Source organism: Neofelis nebulosa, chromosome 11 (assembly GCF_028018385.1).
Source record: "Neofelis nebulosa isolate mNeoNeb1 chromosome 11, mNeoNeb1.pri, whole genome shotgun sequence".
In the NCBI taxonomy this organism is placed as follows: domain Eukaryota; kingdom Metazoa; phylum Chordata; class Mammalia; order Carnivora; family Felidae; genus Neofelis; species Neofelis nebulosa.
This window is the reverse complement of record NC_080792.1, coordinates 708,777-723,165: the sequence shown is the minus strand read 5'-3', so window position 1 is coordinate 723,165 and position 14,389 is coordinate 708,777. Positions and strand designations below refer to the sequence as shown.

Genomic DNA, 14,389 nt, shown 5'->3' with positions numbered 1-14,389 from the left:
GTGCGTCGGGGTGTGTGTGTGTGAGGTGTGTGTGTCAGTGTGTGTGAGCCCGTGTGTGTCAGGGCATGTGTGTGAGCAGGTGTGCGTGTGTCAGCGTGTGTGAGTGAGCAGGTGTGTGTCAGGGTGTGTGTGAGCAGGTGTGTGTGTCAGTATGAGTGAGCCCGTGTGTGTCAGGGCATGTGTGTGAGCAGGTGTGTGTGTGTCAGCATGTGTGAGTGAGCAGGTGTGTGTCAGGGTGTGTGTGAGCAGGTGTGTGTGTCAGCATGTGTGAGTGAGCAGGTGTGTGTCAGGGTGTGTGTGTGAGCAGGTGTGTCAGTGTGTGTGAGTGAGCCCGTGTGTGTCAGGGCATGTGTGTGAGCAGGTGTGTGTATGTCAGTGTGTGTGAGCGAGCAGGTGTGTGTCAGGGAGTGTGTGAGCAGGTGTGTGTGTCAGTGTGAGTGAGCCCGTGTATGTCAGGGCATGTGTGTGAGCAGGTGTGTGTGTGTTAGCATGTGTGAGTGAGCATGTGTGTGTGTCAGCATGTGTGAGTGAGCAAGTGTGCACCGGTGTGTGTGTGTGAGGTGTGTGTGTCTGTGTGTGAGCTCGTGTGTGTCAGAGCGTGTGTCAGTGAACAGGTGTGTGTTTCAGTGTGTGTGAGCCCGTGTGTGTCAGAATGTGAGCCCGTGTGTGTCAGGGCATGTGTGTGAGCAGGTGTGCGTGTGTCAGTGTGTGTGAGTGAGCAGGTGTGTGTCAGGGTGCATATGTGAGCAGGTGTGTATGTCAGTGTGTGTGAACCCGTGTGTGTCAGGGCATGTTTGTGAGCAGGCGTGCGTGTGTCAGGGTGTGTGTGAGTTCACGTATGTGGTCTGTGGGTGTGGGTGTGAGGGGGGGCCGTGTGTATGTGACGAGCCTCCTGTTGTCCTGGGGTGTGGCCGCACCCACCCCCCCCCGACCGCACAGCATGGCAGTGACAGTGTCGGGAGCCCCAGGTGCCCACTGCTGGGCAGAGCCTGCAAGGTCGTGTTCCGCTCCCTCTGGTGGTGGCGGCCATGCCTCCTCCTCTGCCCTGCCCTCCTCCTCTGCCCTGTGCTGTGGCCATGGCTGCGGGGCTTCTGGTCCCACTAGCTTGGTGTGTTGGTTCTGAAGCGTTTCCGGAAATTTCCCAGGTACGGACGCCTCCAGCTGGCGGTGCGGCTCGCATGCCCGCAGGTCATGACTTGGCAAGAAAGAAAAGGGTCTCCTGGCGTGGATGTGGGAGGGACGGGAGGACGGCCGTCCACACGGACAGCCACTGTCACCTTGCTCCCCTGTGTCAGCGTGCCGAGGGGGTGATGCCAGGCAAGTGTTCTCGGGCAGCCTCTGTGGTGAGAGTCCCGTGGGCCTGGGGCCCCACGCGGGCACCGGTGTCCCCGCACAGCGTCACCTGTGACCGCTCCCAGGGCTGGTCGTTCTGGAAGCCGCCCGTCTCCGCTGAGCAGAAGGAAAGCGGCAAACCGGAGCGCCGTGCCACGAAGGGTTTTTCCTTACGCTGTGGCCTTGGACTTGAGTGCTGGCCCCACGGTTACACTGAGACGTTTTGAGTGGTCTCAGGAGGAGCCCAGCTGGAGAGGAAAGTCAGCTGGGAGCGTGGCCGGTGCCACAGGACAGCCGGTCCCAGACTCACTCTTCTCCTGGCTCAGCTTCCCTGTGCTGATGTCCTGGGATGCGACCTGATGCCCGTGGGGAGACACAGCTGCAGCCCAGCCTGGCGGGCCTTCCATTCTCCTGCAGGGCTGTCCCTGTGGGGTCCCGCCATGGTCTCTGGGGTCCACACCCCAGGGATAGGGGCGGCCAGTGGAGGCTCGGTGTGACCTCTGTGCCTTCCCCAGTCCTTCCTGGGGCCTGGTGACACCAGCACTGGAGGGCCCGTCCGCAGGCCCCCACGGGGCTCCCCAAGCCAGACCAGAGGCCTTGCGTCCCTGCCGTGAGAAGGTTGTCACCAAAACTTCTTTTCTCTGGGCTGGTGACCAGTCTTTCCCTGAGGTCTGTGCCAAACCACGCCCAGCCCCACACCTCCGATTCGGCACCTCGGGGACATCCAGGACGTGGGCACACGTCCCTCTGAAGCGGGGAGGGAGGCAACTAGAGGCACCTGGGGGGCCCTCAGTCTTGGTGGGAAGGGGAAGGGCACGGGAGGGGGCAGGTGTTGAGTGCGAAGCTGGACGGAGAGGGACCGGCTGCCTCTGCTTCCTTCGAAGGCCGCCTTGGAGCATGCCGCACGCAGCCCTTGCACGACTTCTGTCTTGCGTTTGCTTTGTTGAGATACAGCTCACAGAGCACACAGCTCAGCCACTTAAAGTTCAGTGGCTTGTGGTGTGTTCAGAGCCAGGCAGCCATCCTGCTAATTCCAGAAATTCCCCAAAGAGACTTTACCTGTTAGCCGTTAACCCCGTTCTCCCCAGCCTGGCCGCTTCGGAGCTGACTTCCGTCCCTGTGGCTCTGCCTGCTCTGGACGCCGCCCCGGAAGGACAGGGCCCTGCTGTGCGTAGCTCCTCGCGCCCACAAAGAGCACGCATCAGGACTCTGTCCCTTTTAAGGCTGGGTGGCTTCCTGTCTTGTGGATGGATGGCGTGCTTAGTCTCCTGCAGCGGCCGGACTCTGGGGTTGTGCCCACCTCTTGGCTCGTGTGTTCCAGTGACCGCCTGTGCACGCGTGGGCCCCCTTCCTGGGGCACGCGCCCAGGAATCCCACGTTCGGCCATGTGAGGAAAGCCCAGGCTGAGCCCCAGGCCGATGGGTGATTTCCTTCTCACTCTGGAGTCTTCTGCAGGAAGCAGACTGGTTGGAGCAGCTCTGGGGGCGCCCCAGGGTGTGAGGCCTGGAGGGGTTTGGGGGGCTCGGGGGGGGGGGGGATGAAGACAAGCTGTGTGGGGACCCTCCCGCTGACCAGAACAACCCCGGAGCCCCCCGCCCTGGCCGGCCCCGACTGCTCCGGGGTCAGGGTGCCGTCTCCCCCGTGGCACCCACGGGAGTGCAGAGGGGCCTCCTGTTTGCACCCCCGCTCGCTGCCTTTCCTGCCAGCCGGCAGCCCGGGGACAGGGCACTGTGGTGCTGGTCCGCGCCTGTCTGGGCTGAGCCCGCTCCCAGAGCCAGCAGCCAGGCACGGAGGGGACGTGTGCGCGGCCAAGGGCCCCAGGGAACAAGGTCCCGCCACTCAGGTGCGGGGTCCTTCTGACGGGGGCTCCCTGCTGTTTCCATTCTGGCCGTCGGCCAACGCTGTGACTCGGTCGAAAGCCAGTCACGGGCGTCTGCACCTCCTGCGTGCCGGGGACTCGAGCGTGCCTCCGGAAAGCAGCCGCTGCTCCCGCGGAGGCCGGGGACCTCCACGTGTGGCCCCGTCCTCCCCGAGCCGCCCGGGGAGGTGTGTGACTAAGAGCCGCGCTGTGGAAGCCTCAGGGCGGGTGTGGTGGGGAAGCCTTTCCGATGACTCACGCGGCAGGGAGTTCCCTAATGGTTTGGAACATTTTTCCTTCTGGGCTTGCGCACAGTTTCCCCGCTGAGGCCTGCGGAGCTCTTGATAAGGCCGCAGCTCCGAGGCTGTGCGGGGCCGCCTACCCCATGGAGGCTGAGGCTGTGCTCAGCCCAGGAGGACGCCCTGAGGCCGGACGGCAGGGCCCCACGCTCCCAGCTCGGGGGGCGGGGGGGGGGGGGGGGACGACACCGGCGACGGGGTCCTGCTGGCACCCTGCCCCGGGGAACCTGTCCGTGATGATCAGCCACGCTGAGTGGCCGCGATGCTGCCATCCTGACACACAAGTGGACGGCCACTCGTTTAGGGCCCTTAGTGGAAACAGAGGGACCACGGCGTGCTTGTCCCCATGGGCTGTGATTCAAACAGACACGAAGACTCAGAGAAAACAGGGCCAGAGCCCTGGGCCTTTGAGACCGCTGGTTCCCGCCCTGCGGGGTCTCCAGAAGCCCGGCTTTAACCAGCGTGTCCGGATGGGCCTATGCTCTGTTAGTGAGTGACTCTCGGGATCGATGTCTGGGAAAGCTGACACGCGGCGTGCACGGTGGACCGTGTGGCTCGCCGACCCCGGGCAGCCGCTCTGACGGGGGGACCCTGCCCCTAGGCGCTGGAGGGGCTGGAGGAGGCCTCTGCTGGAGCGCTTTCTTGGCCGGCGGGCCCCACAGAGCCTTCCATCAGTTTCCTTATTCGGATGAGCCTGCAAGGTGTTCACAGGGAGGCCGAGTCTGGTCTGACCCCTCCTAGAGGATGGATGGGGTGCTCGGCCCCCTTGTGGCCGTGTCCCTGGCCCCTCATGGGCCTCGACCTCCCTCTTGCCCCCTGTGTGCTCTCTGCGCCTCGACAGGAGGCCTGGACACACTCGAGAATTCCTCAGGGAAACTCGAGCTGTGGTTATCACCAACGGGCAGAGACTGGGCAGTGGCCAGGTTTGTCCCCGCTTGTGACTCCCACAGCTGTGTCCCTCTGAAGTTGTTTTAAGAGGCACAGGAACATAGGAGCTGTGCTTACAGGAAGAGTAATTTTGATTACCTTAAGCAAGCAGTGGGTGGGGACCCTGCCCACGGGGCCAAGGCCCGTCTGGCCTGCGCGGCCCGGACGAGCCTGCCCCGTCTCCGAGCTCGGCCCCTGGAGCCGCATCCCTGGCTCACACAGCTCGGGACCTTCCGCCAGCTCAGGGACCGGGGTTCACAGAGATGCTTCCGCACCCGCGCCCTGGGCTCACGGGGCTCCAGAAAGTTAGCTGCTTTGTGGGTCTTGATGCCTTTAAGAACAGCAGAGTGTATTTTTAGTTTCCTGTTATGTTTTTCTGGAGGAGACGTGGATGCTGCTCCTTTGGGCCTCTGGTCTGCATTTTATCACCGAGTGGGTTCATCTGGTGGGTAATTTGTGCTGGGACTTCAGGCGTCCCGAGAGGCTGGTGTGGTCCTGGCACACAGACGCTGCTCTGGGCTCTGTGTGACTCACATTTCCTCCCTCTGCCTCCACCCTCCACCCCTGCCCGCCCGCACTGTGAGGCAGAAAAAGGAGATTTTGTCTACTTTATTTATAATTTCTGAATTGTAACGCACGTACATCTCTTCTTTGAAACCAGAATGGGAGCGGGAACTGTGTCTGGCTGTAACTGTTTGGGGACAGACTTTACAGGAGATGGGGAAGAGGGAGGTCTCAGCAGGAGACGGACAGCTGTTAATTCCAAGTAACCACCCAGCCGGGCCCCGTCGCGCTGGCCAGCCATCGAGGGGCTTCCAGAGGCCAAGAGCTCGGTTTGCAGTCGTTCCTGCCAGTGGGCTTCTCGAAGCTCCCTCCCTCCAGGCCTGGCCCATGGGACACTGAGCCCTTTCAAGGCCCATTGGGAGCCTTTCTACCTTTTTTTAAAAACACGCAAATGGCCATTGGGGCAAAGTTAGAAATGCCATGCTCTGTGTTTCTGTATCCCGACGTGGCGAGAAGTGGTCACACAAAGGATTCTCTCGCTCAGCCAGCAGCAACTCTGAGCAGAGGCGGGATTGTGGCTCCCGGGCCCCGACTCGTTACTCAGAGTAACTCTGCTCCCAGAACGCGCGCGGTGACCAGGTCTACGCTTCCGCCGGTGCACCTGGAGCTGGGGCCGGCGGGTCTGGGAGCCAGGACACCGCCCGGGTCCAGGTCTGGAGACCACGCACCGTCTACCGGGTCACCGGCACGTCCCCTGTGTTTACGAGCCCTCCCGTGGCTGCCGTGGGGCCGGGGCGGCGAGCCTGTGGACGCGGGCGGGGTGGGTTTCGGGGCGCTCGCTGCCCGGGGCTCCCTCCCGCAGAGCCCGGGGTCTTCGGGCTCCACAAGGCTCCTTGCCCCCGCGTGTGGGCCTAGCGCGTCCTCTCCGGTGGCAGCGCTCGCACGACGTTTTGCTCTCGCGCGTTAGCAGCCAGCATGGTGCGAGCAGATGGGGCTGTGGTCTCCGGGGTGGCCCGCGCCTGGTGGAGGCAAGGGGATTGGGGTGGTGTGCTGGACAGGGCATGCTGGTAACAGCCTTCGTTCTGCCCTTCTCTTCCAGACGGTCACCACATCTGGGAGGCTGAGGCAAAGACGGACAGAGGCCTGTGCAAGCCGGTGAGTGGGGCTTCCTGCGACACGAGCCGCTGGAAACACCGGGGTCAGGGTGCAGCATGCGCCAACGGCGTGAAGGGCTTCCTGACACCAGTGCTCTTAGGACCCAGACCAGCCTGGGGCGGCACAGCGGGGTGACCCGTAGGAGGGGACCCTGCACAGGGAAGCCTGGGACCCTCCTGCGCGGTAACTGCTCCCGGTCACGTGGCGGGCACTGTGGGCACAGGGCCTTCGCCACCCTCCTGCTGTCGTCGTCGCCAGGGGCCCGCACACAGTGCCGCCGCCATCTGCCAGGAAGACCGGCCGTTCTGAGCCGCTGAGCGGGCGTCGCACCTGCCCGGGCTCGCCAGGCCGCGCAAAGCTCCAGCAGAGTCCTTGGCACGACCTCGTCTCCCGCCACTCGGTAGACTCTTGTTCTGAACATTAATTGGCTGGATGTGAAGGCGGGTCTCCGTGCTGCTGATTCCATTTTGCCAATTAGCTGGTGCACTTGCGGGCGCCGGAAGGTGGCGGGGCAGGTGCCCGGGCCTCGCTGGTGCCGCCGCGAGGATCCCGGGCCGCAGACGCCCGGCACACCCACACCCACCCACACCGCGTTTCTCGGCCTCCTTGGCTCTGTTCGCACGTGTCGGTGCCCACGTGGTTGTTTATGGGGGACGTTTTCTGTCTGGGATCACGCAGCGGGTCCAGCTTTCTTACGGCTCGCGTTAGCGCGGCCTGTCTTCTCCATCCCCGAACTTTCATCCGTGCCTTTGTGTTTAAAGTGGTTTCTCACAGACCGCAGGTAGCTGGGTCTTACTTTCTGTCCACTCGGACAGCCTGCTAATTGGCGTATCTAGGGCGTTAGTGTTCTGAAAGATTGCAGACGCGGTGGGATTAACATCTGCCACGGAGTGTGTGTGTGCACGTGCGTGTGTGTGTGTGTTCTCTGTGATCCTAGAAGAGCAACAGTCTTCAGGCTGACGCAAAACACACTGTGGCCGCAGGTGACTGTCTGAAAAAATTCAGAGTTCTTCCAAGCTCAGTAGCTCTTCCCCTGGCCACGGGCACAGGTGTGTGGGCACAGGTGCCACGGGCACAGGCGTGTGGCCCTTCTTCTGACAGTGGGGGGACGTGGGGTGTCCACCTGTTCAGAAATCATGTCAGGACAGTAACTTGCTGCCGTCTTTGGGCTCCCAGAGGCCCTGGCTGTTGGAGCTGGGGGACGGGGAGCCTTGGGTGGAGGGGTTTGCCGAAGCCGTCAGGTAACTGATCTCTGCCCTGCTGCTGGTGGGACCTGAGTCACAACTGGAGATGCCTGTCCACCGCGGAGGCGGCTCTTTGACGGCGGCTTGGTTACCGCAGGCCCGGCCCTGGGTCCTCACGGCTGGCTCCATCGGGACGAAGCATCTTTTCTTGAGACTTAAGCCTCCTTTCCCAAAGCTCTGATCCGTTTACCAGAAGCCTGTCCAAGTGGTGTCTTGTGGAAAAGATTCCTCCCTGGTCCCAGGGAAACTTGTGCTCAGGACCTGGCTCCCCTTCCGTGCTGTCTGGGCCTGGCCCCGCGCTCGGGACCGCACACAACACGCACACGCACACTCACGCACGTGCATGGGCTCCTTCTGGCCCCGGGGCATTTCTTGCTGCCTGAGGAGCCCTGAGCAAGCGCTGTGGGCTCCGGGCGCTGGGCTTCCAGAAGAGGGTCCCCCGGTGCAGCAGGCCCAGCAGCTGAAGTCCGCTCCAGACCACCACGGGCCTCGTGCGCACCTCCCCTGAGCAGGAAGAAGAGACCTGCAGAAATCCTGCAGCTTTCTCTATCGGGATCTTTCCTGCCACGTTTGTGGGAGGTTTCGTGTCACTGGGCTTTCTTTTGCACTTTGAACGGTTGCATGTTTTTATTTATTTATTTATTTATTTATTTATTTATTTATTTTATAATGTAGTAATAGAGTCTTTTTAACGTTTATTTTTGAGAGAGACAGAGACAGAGCATGAACAGGGGAGGGGCAGAGAGAGAGGGAGACACAGAATCTGAAACAGGCTCCAGGCTCTGAGCGGTCAGCACAGAGCCCGATGCGGGGCTCGAACTCATGGGCCATGAGATCATGACCTGAGCCGAAGTCGGACGTTTAACCGACCAAGCCACTCAGGCGCCCCGGTTGCATGTTTTAAAGGGAGCTTAGCAGTTGACAGCTGCGCGTTCCACAAGAAACGTAACAGTACGTGCGAATGATGACATACTTTATCTCTTAACTGAGGTTTAATTTTACATGTTATTTCTAATGACAAAAGGGTATTTATTCGTTGCGGAAATTTGGAAAATACAAAAAATGAGAAAGAGAATAGAAGCACCTTGTGTAATTTCACCACTGCTGACGTGTGGGCGTATGTCCTGCCAGGCTGTTCCTGGTGTGCGTGTGCGTGTATTCACACACGCGTGCCGTGGCTGTCATATTGAATGTGCCTTCTGCACGAAGCGGGATTGTGCTGCACACGCAGTTTATACACTAGCAGGAGCCCTCAGCGGGGTTTCTTGCTCCGTGGGGTTCTGCGTGCCACCTGTAATGCCTGGTGTTTCTGTGGTGACACGTGTCCTGTGGCTGCATATTCCCCCTTCACCGTGCTCCCGGGAGGACGGTGTCGTGCACGTCCTGTTCGGAGAGGTGAAGCGTATCAGCCTGTGCCCGCATCAGAACGCGACCCCCAGTTGCCTCCAACTTACAAAAACCAAACCCGCAAAGCCCAACTGCTGACGAGGGCCTCCCTGCCTGGCACGCCCGCCCCTGCCCCACGTGACCCGTCACGGAGACTCCCGCTGACGCCTCTTTGTAGTCGTCTCCTCGGCGTCAGTGAGACCTCTTCCTTGCTTGTCTTCTCTTCCGTGGACGCTAGACTCCACTGTTTCCTCCACAGTGGCTCGCCCCTGGTGGGCACCAGCTGTGTGCGGAGGCCGGGTGGGAACCCAGACCTGTGCTCCCGAGCCAGGCTCCCGACCACGGGCCGCGCCGCCGCCCGAGCCACCTCCTGGCCAAGACGCGGCACTGACATCCCCTGTAACTGCAGTGCAGCCACCCTGCGCAACACCCGTCCTCGGCACCATCGGCTGCACGTGCACAGGGTCATGTCTGCAAGGGGCCAGATGCTCAGGCTACTTGTTGCTTCTTCCAAATGGGATGCAGTTATTGAGACGACAAAACCACGTAGCCTGGAGGGAGCGTGGTCCCAGGGGAGGGGCCCAGAGCAGCTCTTGGCAGCAGGCTGCTTTGCCTCGGTTTCTTTATCTGTAACAGGAACAGGTTGGGCCCAAAGTTCTGTTCGGTTTCCTGTTTTAATATTCATACGATTCCGTTACTAACCTGATTCAATCAATTTTGCTATTAAGCTGGGTAACAAAACCCGATACGATGCGTTTTTCTTATACGTTTTCTTTGCTTGTTAAATCATTCGACAAAAGCAATCGAAGAAACATTTTGGGTGTGAGATCCTGTCCCTCCCGTGAAATCAGGTACAGCATGAACCCCCGTGAGGACGTCGGCACTTTGGTGCACTGCACGCTGTCAGCTGGGTCTCAGGGCCCCTGACCGCCAGCCCGCGTCTCCCACAATGCCGTGCTGCCTTATGTGCCTTGTTTTATACCCGCACTTGAAGGAGCGTAATTTTTGTGAAAATGTCGTCGGTTCGTATTTTAAGCCATGGGAAGGTACCAGTGCCCACCACAGCCCCCATCCCGATCTGTGCTTTCTTTCTAACTGTCCACACGCCCCTCAACCTGCTAGGGTCGAGCTCACCTGTTTGAGGGAGTCTGGGAGGCCATGACAGGCTTCGAGCCTTCGTCAGAGAACCTGTCCCCAGACACGTGTCTCCAGGAAGCCCGTCTCCTGGGTCTTCAGTGTGTTGCCTGAACAGGGGCTCACAGCTCCATCCGTGGGCCAAACGTGGAACTTTCCTCTAGTTTCCAAAGGCCACTGACCCCTTGGGTTAGGGCAGGCAGATACATCCGGGTGTTCCAAAGACCGAGTAGCTCCTCTCTCAGATTAGCACCAGCGGCTTGTCTCTGGGGCTGAGTCGGTGGATGTTAGCTGAAGCCCCAGCCTGCCTCCCCCCACACGCTCTGCATCCACGGGCTGCCCGGGGTGGGTGGGGGGGGGCTGGCAGGTTCGATCCGCCCAGACGTGCGCCCGCGCCCCAGGCAGACTCTCTGTGGGCAGCTTCTTCCAAGCAGCCCGCAGTCGGGAACTGCTCGCCGTGGCCCCCACGCGGGCTGTTTACCGCAGGGTGCTTCGTGTTTGTGAGATGCTCACCGTCTCCCTCCTCTCTGCCGTTTGCTCGCCAGAATTCGTTGGTGGTCGAGATACCGCCTTTCCGCAATCCGAGAATAACGAGCCCCGTCCAAGTCAGTTTCTACGTCTGCAACGGGAAGAGGAAGAGGAGCCAGTATCAGCACTTGACCTACCTTCCTGCGAACGGTAACGCTGTCTTTCTAACCTTAAGCGCTGAGAATGAGCCCGCAGGGTGCTTTTCCTAAGAGACGCATAGATGCCAAGATGCTGTCGGGGTGAAGCGGTGTATGCGGAAGCTGCGTTATTGTCCTGTTGACAGGAACACGTCCTTGAGTCCTAAAAAAAAAAAAAGTGAAGCTTTCAGTGTATTTTCCTTTATTACTGCTGTCGGTGGGGGCTGCATATTGGGATAACGACGGGTCATTTTTGCTGGCCGCTTGCAAATAGAGAATGGCCCGAGGGGAGAAAAAGTGCAGCCCTTTTGTGCCCAAAGGCTGAGGTGGTCTAGGCGTGTGTTTAAGTCCTGTAGATGTGTAAGCTGGAAAACCAAATAGTTATCATTATTGGGCAGGTGCCTTTAGAAGTAAACCCGTGGCATTGAGCCTAAAGGCTGGTGCCTGATGTGGTCATTGACTAACATTAACGATTTCTGTGCTCGGGCTGAAACCCCCACCTCACATCTTTGGTCGAATAATTGCACCTTCCTGTGACTGTGAGGCTTTCAGGCCCAAGTACCTGTCGCTCAACCAAAAACCACCCTCGTTGAGGTTGTGTGTTTACACATTCTGAGGATACAGCCTTAGGACTTAGAAGACAGTTCACCTTTTCAGCTTTCTAAGGTGTTTCCTTAAAGAAAATACCAGCGTTTGCTTTTGCCCCCCGAATGTCGTCCCCAGAGCATCGCCTGATGCTCTGAGTGGTCCCAGCTGCGGTCATCCTGGATTTCATTGTGTTTTGTGTTAAGGTCATCAGTGGCGGCAATCTTCTTGTACGGTAGCTTCTGTTCTAAAAGCTTAGGAGATTCGTGTGATTTAAGAGAGAAGTTATACGCTAAAAACTATTGAAAAAGCAGCCATGTTGCTATCTTGGTGAAGTCAAGATTCTCTGAAGGTTTTCGTTTTCTCTGACTGTAACACATAATACCGAGTAGATGATAGAAAGCCCTAGAATATCCGTGTTGATATCAAACCGTTAGAATTAACTGCTTTGGGGGCAAATGTTAGCCGTGCCTTTCAGGATTTGAATGATACGATCTTGTTGTGAAATTACGTCATGAGACTGCACACAACATAGCACCGTGTGCCCGTGAGCCGCTCACGCCAGGCCGGTCTGGTCTGTTCTCTTGCCTGCGACCCCGTCCTGGGTTATGTGGTCTGCTTCATGCAACTCGGTGAATCCTATCTGTTCTTGGAATAAGGTGCAATATATCCTACAAAAGAAAATATTTAGTCGTTTTGTGAAAATGTAATGATTGTATGCTAATTAAACTTCAGGCGTGGTTGACCAAAAGTTGAACGTTTCAAAGAAAACCAGGCCTTTTAAGAAAAATTGCTTTTTAAAGCGGTTTAGAAAATCTCTAACGTTAGTGTTTCCTGCAGTCCCTGCTCCAAGTTCACGGTGCCCCGAGCAGTGTCAGGGGTGGAGGGGCCCCCGCCTGTGACCTGCACATCTCTCCTACGGGGGGCACACTGAGCCCCCAGGGATATGTTACTAAGACAATGGGGTGCAGAGGGCAGTGTGTGGGCCATCCTGTCTCCCCGCCCTGCAGCGGGAATCACATCCTACAGCCTTATCCCACGGGGTCCTGACTGCGCTCCACCCCAGTGCCCCGGCGCCCCTCTCTCCACCTGCCCCAGAGACCTCGCCGCCCCCTCCCCACCCCCTCCATCTGCCAGGCGCCCCGCCACCACGTGCCAGGCACCTCACACACGTACTCTGGACTCTGTTCCACTTGGACCTTCTCTCTGTAGCCGGTGCTCCACCCCAGACATCGTCTGTCCCCTAGCGCAGGGGCCAGTGACTGTGGGCTGGACGTACCTGCCATTCTGCTGGCCTGTCTGCCTCTCTCAGGCCTCAGTGACCCTCCACGCTTCTCTCCTTGAAATTTGCTTCCAGCCCCTCGGAGCCTGAGGCATCCTCGCTGTCGGCCCCTGGGAGCACCCGGCCCTGCCCCGGCTTCCTGGGGCGGCAGGTGTCTGCTGCCCTGTGGGGTTGGGACGAGGCCACGCGCCGCTAGGCTGTAAGCTCCCTGGAGCAGGACCCTCGGCCGGGATCTGACCTCATGGCTGAATCGCGGGGTCTACCCTTACGTGGCTTTAAGAATAAATAAGTGAACGAGTGAAAAACTGGAACTCGTGTGTCTGGTTTTCGGTTTGGTGTTTCTCCTGCCGTGCACTCCCCAGGCTCGCCCGGCCGTGAGCAGGACGCACAGACCCGCACTCGGCACCTAGACAGCGCCCCCCACCCTGTCCCCCTGGGCTGAGTCTCCCACCTCACGGACCGCGACTGTCGACTCTGAGCCCAAAGATACGTGCTGTGCTGTGTCGGCGAAAGCTTTGTAGCGGACGGGGCGTGCCACACGGACTAGAAGACATCGGCCTGTTTGGGGCGGGCTCCCGTCTGAGGGCAAGCACAGCGGGGCCCTGGCTTCTGTGCATTCCGACGGCAGGTTCTTTCCAAGGTTATTAAATGTGCTGTTGAAACGGGCAAGGCTTTGGAAGTAAGTCCTCTTAAACTCTACCTGAAAAACTTATTTTCATGTTCAAACGTGTAAAATCAAGTGCCACTCTAGGGTTTCCGTCAAAATTAGCCATGGGTACAGGTGATGGTGTGGCCTCAGTTGTCCTCATGGTGGGCTCTCAGACATGTGACCCCAAGGGACAGGGCCCCCGGGAGGCCACCCTCATGCAGAGAGGTGGGGACGCTCACTGCCCCCGTGTGGCCCCTGGCGGCGCAGGTGTTGGAAGTGAGGGGATCAGAGCATTTGTTGCTCGGGGATGCGTACTCTGGTCACCTTCCCCGCTGCTGGGCTCAGCTCGCCGGTGACCTTCTGACAGCTGGACGGCAAGCGAGTTGACCGCGGCTCTCTGGGATGACGCCCTCCTCTCTTTCCGTCTGCACCACACACGTCTGCGGGGCCTCCGGTCTCAGGGTCGTTCCCAGCGGTCGACCTGGAAGAGGCCATGAGGCATCACACGCAGGGCCTGCCGGGCTTCGATGGAGCGCGGGCCCCTCTCTGGGTGTTGGCCGTGGGTGTGACGGGGGGTGGGGGTGGGGGACGGAGTGCGCACCTGCCGCTCGTGCCCCGGGGCAGCACCTGAAGGCAGCCGTGAGAACATCCGGTGCGATCCTGGAAGACGCCACAGAGCACACGGAGCCAGAGAGGTTTTCTCGTTTCCCGTGTGTCACTGTTCCTGTTAACTGTGCCTCCCGCAGCCCCTGCAAGGAGCGCGTCAGGCCCCTGGCTGGGCTGTGCGGGCCGTCAGTGCCCTGGTGCCCGCCTCGGGGCGGACTCTGCCGGGAGCAGGGGCACCTCTCACCGTTGGGCCAGCTCGTGTTAGGTGTGGAGAAGGACTTGACCCGTGGGCAGCGGCTCCTGACATTGAGGGGAAGAAGAGTGTCCACGTCAGCGGTGACTCTGTGGGCTCATGTGCCCGACGGCTGCCCCAGTGCCTGGGACAGGCAGGGAGGGGGCAGGAGCTCAGGCAATAAGCATTTCTGCTTATGGCCTCAAACTTACATACCAAGGTCAGTGTGTCTTTAAGATGAGAAAATAAACGGTGACAAATTATCGAGTCTCGGAGAGTGCGTCTTTGTGTCTGAGATGTTTGCAGTCGGTTTCCCAGAAGGTGCCTATGATGGCTCCTGGCCCCTGCTCACTGTTGCTTGTGGCTGAGCAGGTAGCGGTCCTGGAGTTCCCCCAGGATCAGTGGGGATGGCTTTGGGGACACACCGTTGTTGGAGGTCCCAGGCAGCCAGAGCCCCCTGCCCTGGGCCCTGCCTGTCCACCACCGGCAGACAGTAGAAGGTCACGGCCGGGGACCACTTGGCATGGGGCA

The 14,389-nt window shown here is 59.6% G+C and overlaps 1 protein-coding gene across 7 annotated transcripts in view; it reads left to right on the top strand.

Moving 5' to 3' along the window:
- Positions 1 to 14,389, top strand: part of NFATC1 (nuclear factor of activated T cells 1) — a 107,345-nt gene that overhangs the window by 52,320 nt on the left and 40,636 nt on the right. For 4 of the 7 annotated variants that reach the window (XM_058691753.1, XM_058691754.1, XM_058691756.1 and 1 more), the window contains exons 7-8: positions 6,020 to 6,075; positions 10,385 to 10,517. In XM_058691753.1, the coding sequence (XP_058547736.1) occupies positions 6,020 to 6,075; positions 10,385 to 10,517 (189 nt within the window). The other 3 variants (XM_058691757.1, XM_058691758.1, XM_058691759.1) reach the window with 3 other exon arrangements.